General features: G+C 28.3%; 1 protein-coding gene across 1 annotated transcript in view; it reads left to right on the top strand.

Moving 5' to 3' along the window:
- The window catches only part of wge (winged eye), a 162,202-nt gene that overhangs the window by 94,724 nt on the left and 47,955 nt on the right, over positions 1 to 19,523 (top strand). Inside the window, 2 exon segments of the mRNA XM_067282285.1 lie at positions 1,798 to 1,892; positions 9,970 to 10,029. Of these exon segments, the coding sequence (XP_067138386.1) occupies positions 1,798 to 1,892; positions 9,970 to 10,029 (155 nt within the window).

Here is a 19,523-nt window from a genome sequence, read left to right as displayed (position 1 = left end):
TTACTTAATAAAATCGGTTAATGTTACTTATGGTTCCAAAATGGCAGCTCGTCTCTGATTCAAGGGAACAGAAGAAAGAAAGCAGTGGGGACGCACGTTCTAACCTAACCTAACCTATTCTAATAAATTACCATAATTATTACCAACCATATTATTAGAATAGGTTAGGTTAGGTTAGAACGTGCATCCCCACTGCTTTCTTTCTTCTGTTCCCTTGAATCAGAGATGAGCTGCCATTTTGAAACCATAAGTAACATTAACCATAAAATCAAAGTAAATTATAATTTGTGCAAAATATAAAGTTTATTTTATATAAAATATTTATTATTATTAATATTAGTATTAAACAGCTATCAGTCATTTCATAAAAATATCTGAAAATAAATATTCTTAATATAAAGTGAATAAAATGTTAATGGTTGTTGATCAATATTTTGTTTAAATACTACTCTTTAAAGGTTTTGATTCATTTATGGATTTTAACAGTAAATTTCAAATGAAAATTTAGTTTCTAAGAGAAGAGTGAATTAATTAATATATTAAATGACTCTTAAAAATAACAATAAATATAAAATATTATTTGGAAATTTAATTAAGTTATGCACTGCTTTATATATACATTTTGTACTGATTTATTTAAATATAAATAAATAATTTGCATTTATTTATGTAAATAAATCAATCGTCAGTAATTTTTAAACAATTTCGGAACATTTATGACTTGACACGTAAAAATTTTATCGTAGTTTGTAATATTTTAATGCACAAATTATAATAAGGATAAACTACCTACTTTGGTTAGTCTGAATTAATCAATATACCTTTACAGTGAGTAAAGTAGAGGATTTTTCACATAAATTACATTGTAAAATATTAGAAATTTTTAAGAATGAAATTATAGATGACAAAAATATTTTAAAACTTAAAAAGAAACTGATTTTGGTAAGAAAACCAGTTAATGGTATGAAAATAATCCACTGACCAAGATAACACCAGCAATATTTGTCTGCAATGTCATGTATGCATGCACACATATAGTGAGAAACATGGCAACACATTCAATAACAGTGCAGTTGAAACACTGCACTATAATTGAATTTATTATGGTGAAGTGTTGTGTGCCCATTGACATTCATCAGCAAATGAGTGCCGTCTACGATAATACCTCTGTGGACGAGTACTGTTGGGAGGTGGGCAAAGAGTGAAAGGTGACAATATTACACATGGTCAAACCCATGATGGATAATCCATAACAGCCAAGTATGCACAACATCAAATGCACATGGATGAACTCATTCGTGTCAGTTTGCCATCTCAAGCAGAAAGACATCATTACAATGGTTGGGATTTTGCTTGAGCAAGTCTATTACATTATCTATGTGGTGCTTGACTATAGGAAACTGCATATGATTGGTCCAAAATTATAATTCACTTTTAAATATTAAGTAATATAGCTGGCAAAAAGTTGTTATAAAATTTTGCAATATAAATAATCATCCATTTGCTAATTTTTAAATGGCTAATTCTTGGGGAACTAAACACATTGAGGTCGAGATAGGATATTTATCTTATAATATGCCTTTTTTTAATGTCTATGACTTGAAAAATAAAAACAGAAGAAAATTGGAAAATTGAAATATATCATCCAGTAATCAACTTGAAGCTTTAAATTTCAATTTCCAAAATGATTGCTTTTTTCCGAACAAAAATTGGTATATTATGAAATAAATATAGAATTAAAAGTATAAGTAGTGTAATTCAGTATAAATAAGTTGTTATAAATATTATTAATTTTAGAATTGACTGATCATTCGGGAATGTGGCCTATATTTTTACCATCTACAGGTTCTGTTTCGCTACAACAAGTTATTCCCCACTCTCAGACTAATCAAGTAAGTAAAACTGTATATTTATAATATAGTTAGAGTTGAACATGTTAAATTTTTTATGTAGTCATCTTTACATTCTTGCATACAGAGCTGGGCATTATTTCAAATAAAAGTATTTCAATTCTTATTTTAGATAAATATTTTGTGTGTGTGTGTGTGTGTGTGTGTGTGTGTGTGTGTGTGTGTAAGATTTTATTTGAAAGATTTTTGCTAATAAGTTAAAAGTATTTATATTTTCAAATATACTCAATTGTGTATAATGTAATGTTTTTGAAATATTATTATTTATGTGCATTTAAACACATTTGTTACATTTCCATCATATTAATGCATATATTGATATTTACATTTTGTTTTTTCATTTGTTTTCACTTTATTCTTAAATCCATAAATGAAAGTAACAAAATTTAGTCGATATTGAGATTTTTCTTAAAAATCTAATTTTTATAATACACATCTCAAAGCCAGATGAGTTAATATAATAATCTAACAATCGTCTAAATATTCAGGCTATAATATGGCTATAATCAAGTACCATATTATAGTACCAAAATTATTTGTATTAATTATTTGTTTATAGCCATATTTTAGCCCGAATATTTAGGCGATTGTTGGATTATTATAATCTAATTTTTATAACATCATATTCAATGTCAGCACTATGGTAGCATAGTCAATTACTTAGCAATGAAGTTTTGACCAATTATTAGCAAATTGCTCAAAACTCCGAAAATATATTTACAGACCCGGAAAATCAGGGAATGTCATGGAATAAGATTTTTAGAAGAAAAAGACAGACAAATTTCATGGTATTTGCAGATTCCCTGTCACTCTCGCCATTTTGATGAATTAATGATCTATGATATGTCTTCTCTCTAACTGCAAATTTTCATCTTCAGATGGCTTTCAGAATTTTGGAAGCATACCAAAATATCACCATAGAGTTTTAAAGTCAGGTTTTCAAAAACACCATCAACCTTGATCTGCTTTTCTGCCAAAATTCAGCCACTCCCATTATAAGTTTCAGGGATGGATGGGAAGAAATGCAAAGACCTTAAATGGGTCTGTGCTGAACCAAAAATAGCATGCAATAAGTGACTTCTCCCTCACACGGAGTGCTAGATTTATTGGCTGCAATTTTTAAAAAAATTGTAGAACTATAAATTTCCACTGTCATCCATCTGTCTGTCTTCCTGTCTTTCTTTAATCTCGAGGACAAAGTTAGATAGATGAAAGACGAGACCTTAGGGCCAGGAGGTCCCAATTAACTGTATACGAACTTCTGGTGCAAACTGGAAGTCATGTTATTTCAATTCGGAAATTTTTCCCTGAAAGGTGTTAGATAGATGACCAGCACATCTTTATTGTTAAAGGACAAATATGATATTTAGGGACAAGACACTACTAATTTGAGGTAGAGAGCACATATTTTAAATTAAATAAATTAAAAATATAATTAAAAATTTCAGCACAGCATTGTGACAATGTCAAATTAAATAATTGCTCGTTCTGTTTAAATTATTTTGAATTTCCCGTCTCCTCGCTTTAAGAAAATTTTATTTTATGACACAAGTCTTTTTCTTATTTAAATAGAATCATGAAATTTTTTATATGACATAGAAATGATGTAGCTCAGTGTTTTTCAATCTGTGGGACACACCCTCTAGTGGAGTGCGAGACTGTTGCATGGGGGACACGCAGCTTTTACCAAATTATCATCTTTTAATACAAACAAACAAAAAAAAGTCAAATTGATGTTGAAAAAACAAATCAGCAAAGCAGTCAGAACGACTCTGGTATGAATGCTAAAAATCCATCCACACTCTTGCCAAAATGTGTCAACAAGAGTCAAGCCCCGGCAAACAATATACTTTATTTAATAAGGTATATTGTATTGTAGGCCATTAAATAAATTATATGAACAGTATTTATGAAATTAGATCGTTATGAAAATTGAGGGAGTGCAACAATTTTTACTGAAAAAGAGAGGGTGGAGGTACCGAAAGTTTGGAAACCACATACATAGCTAATTATGTAATCGATTTTATGTAAAGTTTTTCATGTTTTGTAAGTAAATAAAGTGTTTTTTAATAAAAAATTTATGTAATTGTGTACAAAATGGGGTTTAGATAGACTTGGCCAAATATTACATAATGGAAAGGGGAAATGCAGAGACCTTAATAGGTCAGAGAATTACAGATGGAATTACCTGTACTGATCCTGTATATTGTAACAAGTTTATATAGTAAAATTTGAAAAATCAGAATTATAGAAGTAATTTATTTGCACAATAATGTTTGTGAAAATTATTTATATGTATTCTAAATAAGTTCGAAGTATTTTCAAATATTTCCAGAGTAAAAGAATTTAATATTTGAATCTTCAAGTACAACACTTCTGGTAATTAATATTTCCAAATACAAGTAGACTCACTAATCTAGCCCTGAATTATCTGGCATACTCTCCTGTGTGATTGTCAATGTACTTCTGTTTTTATGAGAATATTAGTTATGTCACACGTCCTGTTTACTTGAGTTTCATTTTTGTGTAAGTATTGCATTTTAGCACACCATATTATCAATATTTACCTACCTTCCTTCAAAAAGAATCAATATCGAATGGCAACAGGTCACATCATTCATTGCCTTTAGGTTTATACATTTTCAGTAATCTGGTACTCTTCTGTACAAGGAATGGCTTTACTAGTAAGAGTCAATTGTATTCCAACCCGCATCAGGTATTTGGTATTTGTATTTATATTTCTATTTGAAATACTTTTTTTAGTGTTTTGCCCAGCTTGCTAATACAAAAAAAACTTACATCATAATTTATTTTCTCTTTTATAAGTTTTTTTATTATTAAGTTTATTGAATGAATACAGAATTAGCACTGTGCTATGGTTAAATCAAATTAAAATCCAAATCATTATCCAAATTAAGGTTTGATTTATCAATTTACATTTAGTTCAGTTTTTTCAGACATTTGACATTTAATAATAATTAAATCAGTTTTATCATTTCTAATATTACAAAAAATACTTGGCATACAATAAAATTAGATTATTTTACAGTATTTTGTTAATCATATTTTACATTAAAATGAAATATTTAGATTTTCTATAATTTACTAAGTAAAATTTCTTTATTTTAAATATTTTTCTAGTATCTTGATAAATTATATTCAAGTATAAATTAATCTGGAATATTATTTCTTGTATTCATTTGCAACACACCTACTTTTTTTACTATAATTTAATATATTTGATAACAGCAAACAATTTAATATGGATTTCGTAATACAGTAGGAATCTGCTTACTGTAATAATGGACATTGTTTAAATATTTAGCCTTCAAGTTATCCGAGTGATATCTGATCAGTATTATGATTCTTAGCCTATAAGTTAAAAAATGCAAGTGCGGACAGTTTTTCACTTTAGGTTATTCTTATATGATAAATCTTCCAATGTTTTCAGTTAACATCAATAAAAAATCATCTTGATAAAATTTTATTGCAATAAAAAGATGATTCTTTAAATATTTGTTAGTTCTTTCCATTTTTGGATTTATTTATTAAATTGTTTTTATTATGATGGATATTTTTCAAGTAAGGACCATTTGGCAATATCTTTAAAATGCATACGTTCATAATTTTGCACATGCACAGTGTCTCTTGGCATCCTTTGCAGACAGACACTAACACCATTTTGAATCATGTCAGTAGCATGCGCTTTTCATGTTGTGCGATAGAAATATTTAAGATTGAGCGACCTGCTGCCTGTGAAATAAGGTCCGTTATTTGCTTCCTGGCTGCAAGAAATGTAAAATGGGCAGAGATTCATTGCCAGATCTGTAAATTTTATGATCCGAATGCCATGAGTGATAGCAAAGTTGATAAGTGGGTAAGACTGTTTAAGGAAGGTCGGGAGAATGTACACAATGAACCACTCTTGGGGCTGTCTGTAATCGTCGACAATCTTGTGTATGCAGTAGACACCATGATTCGTGAAAACAAGATGATTTACCATTCCACGTCAGTTAATTTCTCACAAATTTCGTGGTCAGTTCTTTACAAAATTGTGTCAGAAAACAATGGTGCAGAAATGGTTATCCTCTCAGGCAGCATATTTCTATGGCGTGGGTCTACAGAAACTGGTCTCATGCTACAACAAATGTTTTGACAACAGAAACTATGTGGAAAAGTAGCCAAAAGTATGTAGAATTGAGAGAAAATAAAGTACTCGTAATGCATAGTAGTTCATTTTTTATTGTAAAACGGTCCCTACTTTAAAAATATCCCTTGTACAAAACATTTTATTTTCTGTTTTGTTTTTAACCTATTTACAAGTCCTTTCATTCAGCCATACTCAACAGAAAGACATTTGTTTCATTAGAAATATGCATTTCAGGCTTACTGTTGGCCCATCTTCTGTCCCATATTTTATTGATTTCATCTACACTCTTATCTTCTTTAAAATCACTATATTTTAACATTATAATGAACATCGATAAAAACATAAAAACAGATTCCATACATTATAACTCTATGTACTGTTACATTACAGTACAATTTTTTAAAATCTTGCTATGATGTCTTAAAATTTTATTCATATATTCATTATTTTTATTTGATTTTAAATTAATTAATTGTGTTATTAGAAACAAAATTGTGTACACAAGCAATATATCATTTTATATGTCTAGAACATAATTAGTATGTTTGTAAAGTTATATAAATTGTAGGATTATTATTATACTTATTTATATTATTATTTATTTGACTGATTTTTTTGAATTAACAATTTTGCAAATAAATTTAAATTTTTAATAATTTTAAATTATTTATATTAATTTGTTGAAAAGCATTTTTATAGATAGATAACAACTTTAAATTGTTTTTAAAATTGTTTTTTATGAAATGAATTAATTAAATCTCTCAGGCTCTTAATGGGTACTTGTAAAATAACACTTTACACATGTAACCAAAGGCTAAATGATTAAATAATCTTCATTAATTATTATATTTTTTCAAAACAATTGCTATCTTATTTATAACTATTTGTTTGATGAATTATTTAAATATCTTACAAGGAAACCTTCAAGCTCATACACAAAATAAATGACATTTCAAGAGCTATTGGATGTATTTGTTTCTTGGAAAAATGAAAATAAGGTTCATTTTTGTGTCAAGTTCCTTCAAGTGTCAAAAATAGTCTTAAAAGCAATGGCATACATTCATGCAAAAGTAGTGCACACCATCTTCCCAGCTGCCACTGTGGTGATGTGGTAATGCTCATGATTTCTTTTTATCTCTCTAGTATCCATGGTTCAAAACACAGTTTAGAAAAAATAAAATGTTTCTAATACTTTCTGAAGTTTCATTGTATTTAGGTGGTTGATTTTTTACCGATTTGGAGAATTTTGTTACAGTTGTCGCAGTGGAAACATTATCTTCTTAAAAGGTATGTAATATTTATAAATTTTCTGTTTAATTTGATGGTGGTTAAATTATACACATTTTTCTATATTATAATTTTCCACAGTGTTGTCTGTTCATTTCAAGCACCAATATTTCATGATCCTAATTTTCAAGTGTTTATTACAAATGCAATTGATATTAACAGTGTATTATCCATCATTTTTAGTGCATTTCCGGAATTCAAACTACAAAATTGTGTTGAATCCTCAACTGAAGAAAGGAGTTTTTAATGGAAAAGTTGATTAATACCCTGTACATGTTATGCAATTTAGCTAAATGGATAAAATTCATACAAATTGTATATAATAATCAGTGACAAAGTCAAAGTTTTTATGCAACAACTACAGAAAATTATACCGAATGTTTACGAAAATACCATAGTTTTGGTGACTGTAACATTTCTTTCGCAAAACCTCTACCAAAAATTGCCACAATCAGTTATAAACATGCCAATACACACAAAAACAGGTTAGTGAATATTTAAAAAAAAATATAGGTTTATGTACATTTGAACCACAGTTAGCAGAAGTAGAGAGAAAAAATACATCCTCCTATTACCACTTTGCCAACAGGGAAGCTGGTTAAGTAGCCTGAGGTACTCATATATCTGTGTATGTGTTACAAATTTCGAGGCCTTTTTTTTGACACAAAAATGAACCACATTTTCATTTTTTGTAGAAACAAGTATATTCAATAGCTTTTGAAACATCATTTATTTTGTGTATGAGTTGGAAGATCTTCCTTCTTAGAGTAAATTTTGTTTTTCATTTTACATTTCTTTCCGTAATCTATTATTTTCAGTTTTAATTTTTTTTATTTTATTATCAATGTTTAATTATCTAAATTTTTATATTTGTATCTTATAAAACAAAATAACATATTAAAAGTATTAACACAAAAGAAAATAAGATTTAATTTATACATTGGGTAATGATGACTACTACTAGTATAATTATTAGTATTATGTATTTATTAATGAATATAATTACTGTAAATTTCAAACTAATATGAAATAAATATTTGGATTAAAAGACTGATAATGTATAATTTCAAAATTAGTAGTAATAGTTATATTTTATTATAATAAAGTAGAATTGCAAATGTGTTTGAATATCAAACTGAACAATTGATGAAAAAAGATTATCTTCTATTGCAAAAATATTTAAAAAACAATTTATAAAAATTAATTAATTAATTAATTCAAATTCCCAAAATTTAGAAAAATTACGAATCAACTAATGCTATTAGCATCATTATGTTTTTGGAGAATAATTATCTATGACATTTTATTTTTTTCATATGATTTATTTTTCTTATATACATAATAGGTAATCATTTAACTAATAATGATACAGTTGACTCCGCACAAGTTGACACCCGGATAACTCGTCACCGTAGGGTTAATTAGTCAATTTTCTGTGGTCCCGGTCGGCTTACATAGGCAATAATGTTATTAATGTCAAAAAACTCAGTTTACTCAACGTCGTTTAACTCGTCACCACTGGATAAATCAACATACTTTTTCTGTTTCACACTTTTTAGAATTCTGATAAGTCGACCCCCTCCTGAAAAAATGAGTTTATGCCGTACAATAAGCTGTGTGGTGTGAACTCATTTTTCGGGGGGAGTCGACTTATCAGAATTCTAAAAAGTGTGAAACAGAAAAAGTATGTTGATTTATCCAGTGGTGACGAGTTAAACGATGTCGAGTAAACTGAGTTTTTTAAGGTTAATAACATTAATGCCTACATAAGTCGGCCGGGACCACAAAAAACTCACTACGTAACCGACGAGTGACGAGTTATCCGGGTGTCTTCATATGTGGAGTCGACTGTATATATAAAACATACCAGAATTATATTACATCGTTTGTGTTATTAATAGCTAACTTGATTCTACAAATACTTTTTTAAACATAAATTTGTATTTATAATATTTTTAAAAAATGTCGTCACATTTACTAATGGCAACTGTATAAAACAAGTAGAATTTTAATAAATTAATATTGTTTAAATAGGACTTAAAATATATAAAGTATGTTATCTTTATTGTGTAGAGCAAAATAATATAAATTAGTATGAAAGACAAAGTTTTACACGGAATAAATCACCACTGTTCATCCACTGTTATAAAAGTTTTTTTTTTTTAGTTGTATTACAACAGTTTTAATTAGTTCCTATGAATAAACTTTATTATTTTAATTTATGTTATTTTTCATTATAAAGATTTTTTTAAATTTTAAGTTAATTAGAAAAAAAATCGATATTTTGTCTTATTTTAAATCAAAAACACTTTTTATAAGTTAATTCTATTCATATATATCACAAAGAAAATTGATACAATGAATAAAGTTTTAGTCTTACTCAATTCTAGCTACAATTTTTTCTCAAATTATTAATCTAGAATTTTTTGGCTCTCTTTAGAGAGAAATTTATAAATAAAGACATATCCTTCTAAATAATAAAACAACTGAAATAACAATCATCACTTTTATACTTCATTTTTTAATAACAAAGCAAATACATTTCCTGTAAACAATGTAATAATTATTATAAAAATCATATTTAGTTTAGTTTTATAACAGTTTTATTTATGTATCACATAGGTTGTAGAAAATGATCAGGTTGGTGATTCTACTGTCACATTACAACAATCACAAACTCAGGTAAAGGTAATTTAAACAATTTTTTTTAATAGAAAATTCATAATGTCTTGGGATAGGATTTCATTTAAAAGTCTGCAAAAAAAAAAAAAAAAAAAACAATCTAAAGACTGACAGTTGAAATCCTGACATGATCAAACACTTGATACTGTTAGGAGTCCAAAAAATAAAAATATCTAAATGAAAAATAATAATTTCATATGAAAATAATAATTTTGTTCAAATTTTCTACTCGATATCAATCTTAATAGTTAATTATTCTGTATGGTATTTGATGCTAAGCAATTGTAAAATATTATGAAATACCATGTAAACTTGATACGAAATGGTTTTCAAAAACAAAAAAGCAGAATGTGTTGGATCGTACAGTACATATCACAGAGTATAATACACAGAAACCAAACTAGTCATATAACTAGAAATCACTGCATCATCTGTTGATCATAGTGCCTTAAAACTAGGTCATAATATGTATGTAATATTATGTTAGATACATATATAAACATCTCAAAACCCAATGTTTTTAATAATAAGCCAAACGATTGACAACTTAGAATCTAATTATTAATAGTAAAGTAACCCAATTCATTATGGCAATTATTTGGCTTATTATTACGTTAGATTTTGAGTAAATAATTTACCTTTAAATACAATAATTGCATTACAAATATTTATTATTCATGAAACTTTAAATGCACAGTACTTGATATTGTACCCAAAACCCAAAAATAAGAACTTTCTGGATTATCTGAAATTTTGTATATCTGAAAGATCCCTGGTCCCATCAAGTTCAGATAATTGAGTTTCTGCTGCATACTGTTAGTTTATAAATTTAGTTATAACTAAACTTAGGAAGTTGAGGTGCAAATTTTCCTTGAAAAAATGGCTAAAAAGAGTGATGGATCTTCCCCTTAAAAAAAGTGCTCCTGAAAACATAAAAGTAAAACCATTGTTTTATTGTGCATCAAGGTATACGTAGAACACATAAAACTCAAGATAATGATAAAAAATTCAAATTATTTAGTCAGTTTCAGAATATGATCTGTTAGTTTCATAGTTTACAAACAAAAAAGCATTATACTTTCAAGTACATAAATTCATTCTACTTTCTCTATGGTTAGCTGCAGATGGCACAAGGAAAGTATATCTTTGAACTGCAAAAAACCATCTCTCAATATCAACAGATGTGAGAGGAGTATATTTTATTTTCACTAAAAACTCCATATTTTGTGACTGAAGAGACTCTGGAATTATGTCTTGAATATCTGGATTTTTGCTCAGAGAGTATTTTCAGTTTCTCTAAAGCACATCTCTTCAATTGGTTTTCGGTGTATTTAAAAATCTCCATTGCTTCTTGGTAAACAGACTGCTGTTCTCAAACATAGAAATTGAACTGAACAGAAACTTATATGAATGAACAGTGGAGAGTTTCTCTAACAAGGCTTCTTGTTTCAACGAGTTTCATCATAGCCACTGAAAATTTTTTCCAGTTTACCAATGAATGCTCTCCAAGGATGAGAAATTTTTGACATAGAAACAAGCCACTTGAATCTACATTTCCAACCTAGTTATTACAGGGTGTTTTGGGAAAAGCAAGCCTCATTAAATTTCCTACAAATGTACAACTATATAAAGAGATAACTGGCTTTCTTTTCCCAAAACACCCTGTAATAACTAGGTTGGAAATGTAGATAGGTTGTTTCCTACTGTTTCCTGTATGTTTTTGAAAGTTGCTTCATATGTAGGCAGCACATAGCTTCTTATCATGCAGGGATTAAGTGCTTGATATACTTTTCTAGAAAGTTTTTGAATGATGGATGATTTACTTTCTTTAAGAGCAATTCCTAATTGTATTAAAACTGTAGCCAGTTTTCATGAAAATTCATTCTTTCCTGCATTATCCTAACAGAATTTAATGATGACAAAATAAAACTATCTTCTTCTATTCTTCTTTTCTTTTTGTTGAAAATATATTTTATGTATTTAATGTGTATGGGTTAAGACCCATAAAGAAAGATGCTTTTAATCCAAATTTACAGTAACATCACACTGTTAACATCTCAAAATACTATCATCAGTTGTAATTTCATCATCTTTAAAATTAATTACTAACTCCTTTAGTTTTGCTTTTGGTATCTTTGGCATTTTTTAAACCAGTAAGCTATTACGTCACTACACATCCTTTTTTCACCTTTGGGAACAATGGAATTGTACTTATTATTTTGCATCTTTTAGATATAAAAAAAATTATTAATTACAAATTTAATTTGATTTATAAATAGAAATAGAACATGTCTATAGTTAAAGGGAAAGGGATGCAGTAGAATGTTGAACCAGAGTTTGGTATATCTCTCATTGGTCTGCATATGTCCAATTCTCAAAAGATTTATGTAAAACAGTGTAAAATCATTTTTATCATTAGCAGCAGTTTTCTATTCAATAGTTTTTATTTTTGCAATTAGCATTTGATTTGAATTATATTTGAACGTGAAAGTACAGGTATCCCTCATACAACACAGTTTCACTCTAATACAGTTTGAAAATTGGGGATATCCCCCATGCAACATGACTTCCGGTTTCACTCTAACATGGTTTGGGAAATCCTCCATTCAAAATTTCACAATTTTTAAATGTCAACTCCATTACTCAATTTTTTTTTTTTATTCAAGCAAGCATGCATATTGTCTCAAATTTTTTCATGGATTTTAGAATATTGAAATTTTCAATTTGTTTTGTGCCTTTCGTCAGGTTTACTTTAATGAAAACTGACAGTGCAGTTTGTTTCTTTCTTGTCCTAGCTTTCCTATCAACTAGGTGTTTTTGTCGTCGTCGTTTTCACTCGTGTCCCACTAGAACAAATTTTCAATTAATAACATACTTTTATTTCATCATCGATAAAAATTTTTTATGATAAAAAAAAATTGAAGCATTGCTGATACTTCTGATCAAGATCAACAAAAAAGCTGAGATGAATGTTTTCTTTTTACAAAGTATCATCATCTTCATTCAACTAAAAATTAATATTAATGCATAATACAGTACTTTTAATTGTGATTGTTAATTAATTATTGATTGATTGAAATAAATTATCCATTGCTTTAATAAATGTATTTTTCTTAATAATAAAAAAGAATAGTATACTTTTGCTAACTTCTGGAAAGTAATCTTGTGTTTTTCATTAGTCTCTTGTTTTATATAGCATGGATTGACATAATGTGGCACTTTTTCGGAACATAACTACCATGTTATACAAGGGATACCTGTATATTTACATTTAAAAATTTCATTTCTTTTGAATTTAATATGATTTATAACCTATGCATTTAAAATATATACCAGTATAAATTGATATAAACATGATTCAAATTTTATAATAGCATACTTTTTTATTAGTTGGTTGTAGACTAAAACAAAAAGCAATACGATTAAATTTGTAATAACTAAAAGAAATTACAAAAAAAAAAAAAAAAAAAAAAAAAAAGGAAACTCTGTCAAACTGTTCCTTTGTATACAGTGGAACTTCAGTATACGTCTACTTTAGAATACGTCCTGTTTGGACGAAACAAATTTTGCTCAGTATATGACTTAATTCAATTATACGCGCCATTTATGAACAAGTAGCACTATCGGTGTACTAGACCAGACTAGACGTTTGCAGTCCCACAGTTTATAACTTTGTTAAATTTCTTCTGATTTTAATTTGTAAGTAAAATTTTATTATTTTTATTAATCATGAATTGCAAAAAGGCAAAATGAAAAACAACAGAAAACTAAAAAAATGACTAGAATCACAATGGAACTGAAAAAAGAGATTGTTGAGAAGTATGAAGGTGGCATTCATGTCGAGATTTAACTGTTGCATACCGTATTCCGAGAACGACGATATCGACAATCGTGAAAAATAAAGACATTATTAAATCTGCTAACGTTGCAAAAGGGATTTAATCAATTTCTAAACAGATTATTAGTATTAAGGAGAGTTTGATTTGATTTGATTTTCATTTAATGATTTAAATAATATAATACAATATACTGTAATAACTTTAAAAATCTATAATAAAATTTATTTTTTTATTAATGTGCTCAAACAGTATTTAAATTATTTTACAATCCCATTAATATATTATATCAAGAGAGATTTTTTTTACATGAGAACGGATTAATCATTTTTACATTATTTCTTATGGGAAAGGTTGGTTTGGTATACATCCTATTTGGTATAAGTCCAAACATCAGGAATGGATTAAGGTCGTATACCGAGGTTCCACTGTATTTGTAATTGATACATAACTGATTTTCGAAAGTAGTTTACATTGATAACACACATTAAAATTTTGGCTTTCAATTTTTTCATTATCTTAAAAAATAAGAAAAATCAGAAATAGCAATTCTGTTTATATGTTTTTTTTTATTGAAAAATGTATATCAAGATGTTTAGATAGGCTTACCAGACGTCCCGTTTTAGGCGGGATTGTCCCGGTTTGACAATGTTGTCTTGGCGTCCTGGCCAGTTTGTCATTTTGTCCCGGTTATTTGGTAAAATTTTAAAAGTGCCGAATATACAAGAAGTAAAAATAGTGCAGCCTCGAGTAAAATGGCGATTTGGCAACTAAATAATCCTCTCTGTTACACTCACTGTTTCCAATCTAAATATTTCTTATTTACATCTAAGTGTTTTTAAAATGTTGTCTAGATGTTTTTCCCCAAAATTATAGCATATGGCCTAATGAATTTAGATGTTTTATTTTTTGACAGAATTTATAATAGCATGTAGCCTATGAGATTCAGATATTTTTATTTCATTTTTTTTAGATATTTTGTTTCAATTAGAGTTGGCAAGACAAACTTATTCTGGCCACATCATCGTTGCACACGTCCTACCTTAGTTGGGTTCAAATTGCTAGTCGGCATTTGCGATTATTTTGTACCGTACTGGTACATTAAATTAATTTAATCTCCAAAACGCCAAAAAGAAACCGCATGTTTATTGATGTTTGAAAAAAGTCTGTAATCGTATTGACAAAATGAAATATGAACGGTGCTGTTTAGAATTTTCAGTAACTGGTGGTGGGCATTCAAACATTAAAAATCACTTGAAATGTGTGAAACATAAGGCAAGCAATAGGAACTTTCTTAAATATATTGCCATATTTTAAATGTATAGATTTAAGTGAAGAGAATTTTTAAAGAAAGTTCACACTAGTGATAAATATTAATAACTTCTTAATAATAAGATATGTTTAGTTGAATTATTAAAAATTGTTTTTAACTCGTTTTGTTAACACCTTTATTTAGCCTTTTCAATCATAGGTACTTATCCTAGTAGGCTCTATTTTCTGTTGTGAGTATTTTCTCAAAATTGTCTCGGTTTGAGAAAAAAATATTATGGTAAGCATATGTTTAGACTAAGTAAATAAAATTTCATATCTTTATCAATTATAAAAATAAATAGATATAGACATTAAGTATTCAGATTTTTCAGTTAACGTTATCTATAGTAGCGAACATGGCAACTCGTCTCTGAAACAGTGGGGACGCACGTTCTAACCTAACCTGTTTTAATAATTTGGTTGGCAATAATTATGGTAATTTATTAAAATAGGTTAGGTTAGGTTAGAACGTGCGTCCCCACTGTTTCAGAGACAAGCTGCCATGTTCGCTACCATAGGTAATATTAACCAATTTTTCTTTTTACAGAACATTATTCTATTTTATTTAATTTTTTTGAAATTAAATTAAACATTCTGAAACAAACAGATGAAAATAAAGGTTATAATTAAACAGAACTAATTTTAAATAAAAACCATTATTTGTTACAACATTTAATACCAGCTTTAGTGATCTCATAATTTAGTCAATAAAAATATATATTTGATAATATTTTTAAGAGAAGAAATTATAACATGATATATTATTTTGAAAATAATATTTTACATTTTTGAAAATTAAACTAAATTAACTATGATAGTTATTAATAAAATTTTTATCAGTTTTATTTGAATAATATCCACCCTCAAATAATAACTGCATTTCATCCTTAAAGATTAAAATAAAAGCCACCCTTTCTGAAAACTTAGGGAAACAATGTAAAATTAATAAATACTATAACTTATAGCTAGATATTGTACTTATTTATTTGACAAACCAACAATAATATAAAATGAAATATGTAAAATATACATTATACAATAGGTAGTGTTACCACCCATCCGGTTTTCACTTGGATAGTCTGGGAAATGACTCACTGTCTGGGTGAACTATTAATTTTGTCCGGGAATTTCGTAGAAATTGTGAAATTACAATGAAACAAAGTTCTTGCAAATATTGTTATAAATTTACACCATTTGAACAATGAAAGACATCACACTCACTGAAACTCATCTGCCATTCCGCCATGTTACTCTGTTTATGCTGATGTGTGACACGCAACCTGCCTCTCTTGACCTTTATTTTTTGCTCATACGTTACTCCTACGCAAGTCCCTAGTCCCTAACTGTAACTGATTTAGAACCAGCATGCACGTTATTCTTTGCATTGTAAAATGATTGTGCATGCGTCAGGAACTTCTGTTCGAACAAACCTGACCTGCCGTCTGGTCAGTGATTTTGTAAAAGTGGCAACACTAACAATAGCTGTAGTTTTTAATTATCAATACTTTCTTATTACTGATATATAGAAAATAACACTCATTATAAAGAAAGATACTAGATGCCATTTCAAATATAATTTGCTTTAAAAATCAAACTTTCATGAAAAGAAATATTTGAATGGGCCTATTTTATTAATATATCAAATGGGTATGTACAAAGGAAATAATAACTGCAGATAAAATATATGGTTTAAAATAGTAGTAGTAATTATTATTTGTATAAAACCAATAAGTACTTTGAGAATCCACAGCTCATATTTTTGAGAATTCTAAACAGCTCATAATTCATAGAACAATAATTGTTTTGTGAATTATAAATCTTCTCTCTCTGATTTTACTCTTTGTATCATTTTTATACATTGTTAAGAATATTCTGGCAATGACAAAATTGGATGTTCTCAAGTACTTAGTAAACAAAAGTTTTGACATCTGGAAAAAGTTATGTTTTGTTTTATTTTATGAATAGTAGAAGTTGAAAGAATAGCAAAATCCTAAAAAATATTATTTTACTAATTATTATTGACTGAAATGTATATTATAGATTGTAAATATTTTTAAAATACCATAATTTCCTGCCTGTGATCTGTGGATTATGTTTAATCCATAGCACTGAAGTCATAAGGCTTTTATAGGTTTATCTATAACATTAAAAAATGGTTATAAAATTATTTTATTTACTGTATGTTACAGTTTTCTTGAGGTAATAAAAACATAAGGTGTTTGTGGGTCAATACTCCAATCATTTGATCTGGTTCTTATTTAACTAATGAAAAGTTCTGCTACCAAGAATGCCCTTTCCGATTCAGTTCGTGTGGGTGGAATCATCTTTAATGCATTTAAGAGAAGATGGATGTTACGTGTTTTTTCGCCAAGATTTCTAGTTAATTTTCAAGATTGCTCTCTAGTATTCTTGATTTGTCTACCTCGGCTGCTTTAATAGCAACTTCAAGCTTATAGCCCAATAATTTGGCAGTTTGTTTGACTTTACAGTTTTTCTTCATAAACCTGATTATTAAAGTTTGTGAAAAATTAATATTCACCACAAAGGCTGACAGGATACAGTAATAATAATAATAATAATAATTCGATATATTTTCACAAGTAAATAATTTCTTGTTGTTTTATTTATACAGATTAAATTCAATTCAATTCCTCTTTAATCGTAATAGGCAAAACCTGTTACAATGGGAGTTGTGTTTTACACAGAATCAATGTTATCAATGCTTAATACAAATTTTCTGGCATAATTATACAAATTATAAATTGTACTTATTTTTGTTACATGAAGTAAATTGTACATTGCTTTTTCCATGATACACATATTAAAACATAAGAGATCAAATTTTTGCCTTAGACCAGTAGCCTTTACACATTTGCAAAACAGATCAAATTTTGAAAACTCCGTGTTGCATCTTGGACACAAATTGTTAGTGAACATATATCACTTATTATCTATCATTATAACATCACTGTTGAGTCGGAGTTGAATAAGAAAACTCTTCACATTAAACGACAAATTAGATAATATATAACTTTGACTCTCCCCAATATCAATAATTATTGATGTTAGGGACGGTCAAAATAGAGTTATACCACTTCGGTGAAATACGTAAGCAGATGTCTTCTATATCTCGATACCATAGATTATCTAGTACATTTCGAGTTAGTCGGTTATACAGATCTCGACTGACTTCCGGACAATATATAAACGGTTCTATTGAGAAACCAGAACTATTTATCGCTTTAGTCACTTGGCCAATCCAATTCTTTTTTGAGACTTTTTTTGTACTGATTTTTGATATAACCAACAGACATGCCTAGATGCAACACAACCACTGTCGATAAGTTTTATGAGAAATTTCACACATCTCCTAACAACTAGCGCAGTAAGACTGAGTCTGCTTAACTCTAATCCTAAAGTGCTACCTGGCACTTTGAATTCTAATAAAACCATTTTACATATAAATTTGTTCTGTATCACATCCAACTTCTGGTAATTAGACAAGCCTCATATAGGAGATGCGTAGCTCACAGCATTATAAACTATTGAGTTGAACAAGTTAAATTGGACGTGAATATTTTTTAGACTGGTTATAGAAAATAGTTTTATTATACCATTGATTAGTCTATTGGCCTTAACCATCTTTGCTTTGATTTGTCTCTCAAAACAAATCATAGGAATTAAAATTACTCCAAGACACTTAATTTCGTTTACCACTTTCATCTCTATATCATTAATATGAAAAGACATGTTCCTTCTGGTCAGTCTGGTCCCATTTCTAAATATCATAATATATGATTTTGTTGGATTATCTTCCAGGTCCAAAATTCCCATTTTAATGGTGTTGGTAATCCATGTCTCGGTAAATCCCACTACTGCGTGAACCGATAGATAATGATTTAAGGAATGATCACTCATTTTTTTGGAAAGGCCCTGAATGTTCCAGAAGCTTACACATATATTATTAAAACCATTACAAGTTCTGTTTCTGCGTGGAATTGGAAGTTTCACCTTAACAAATCTATTATTATTCATGATTATGTCAAATTTTTCCATATATTCTTCCTCACCTAATGGAAGGTTAAAGTTGTTAGTAGATTGTTTCCCTATAAAAAATGATCAATCTGGATAACTTCGTTCGAGTTAATATCATAAGTAAACATTACTTTCTTTTATATAATAGTCATCTCTAATAGTAATTTTGCATCCCTTGGCTTTTTCTTGAGATATTGTGGCCTTTAGTTTTTTCCTCCTAATCCTTGACCACTTGAATAAATCAGCAATAAATACCAAGTTCCCGTTAAACTTATGAAGTCTTTTCGACTTTGCTTTCCAGAATTCTTGTAA

This window comes from Centruroides vittatus, unplaced genomic scaffold (genome assembly GCF_030686945.1).
Source record: "Centruroides vittatus isolate TY-2023 unplaced genomic scaffold, ASM3068694v2 contig_950, whole genome shotgun sequence".
In the NCBI taxonomy this organism is placed as follows: domain Eukaryota; kingdom Metazoa; phylum Arthropoda; class Arachnida; order Scorpiones; family Buthidae; genus Centruroides; species Centruroides vittatus.
Note: the sequence above shows the minus strand (reverse complement) of the source record. Positions and strands in the feature narration are given on the sequence as shown.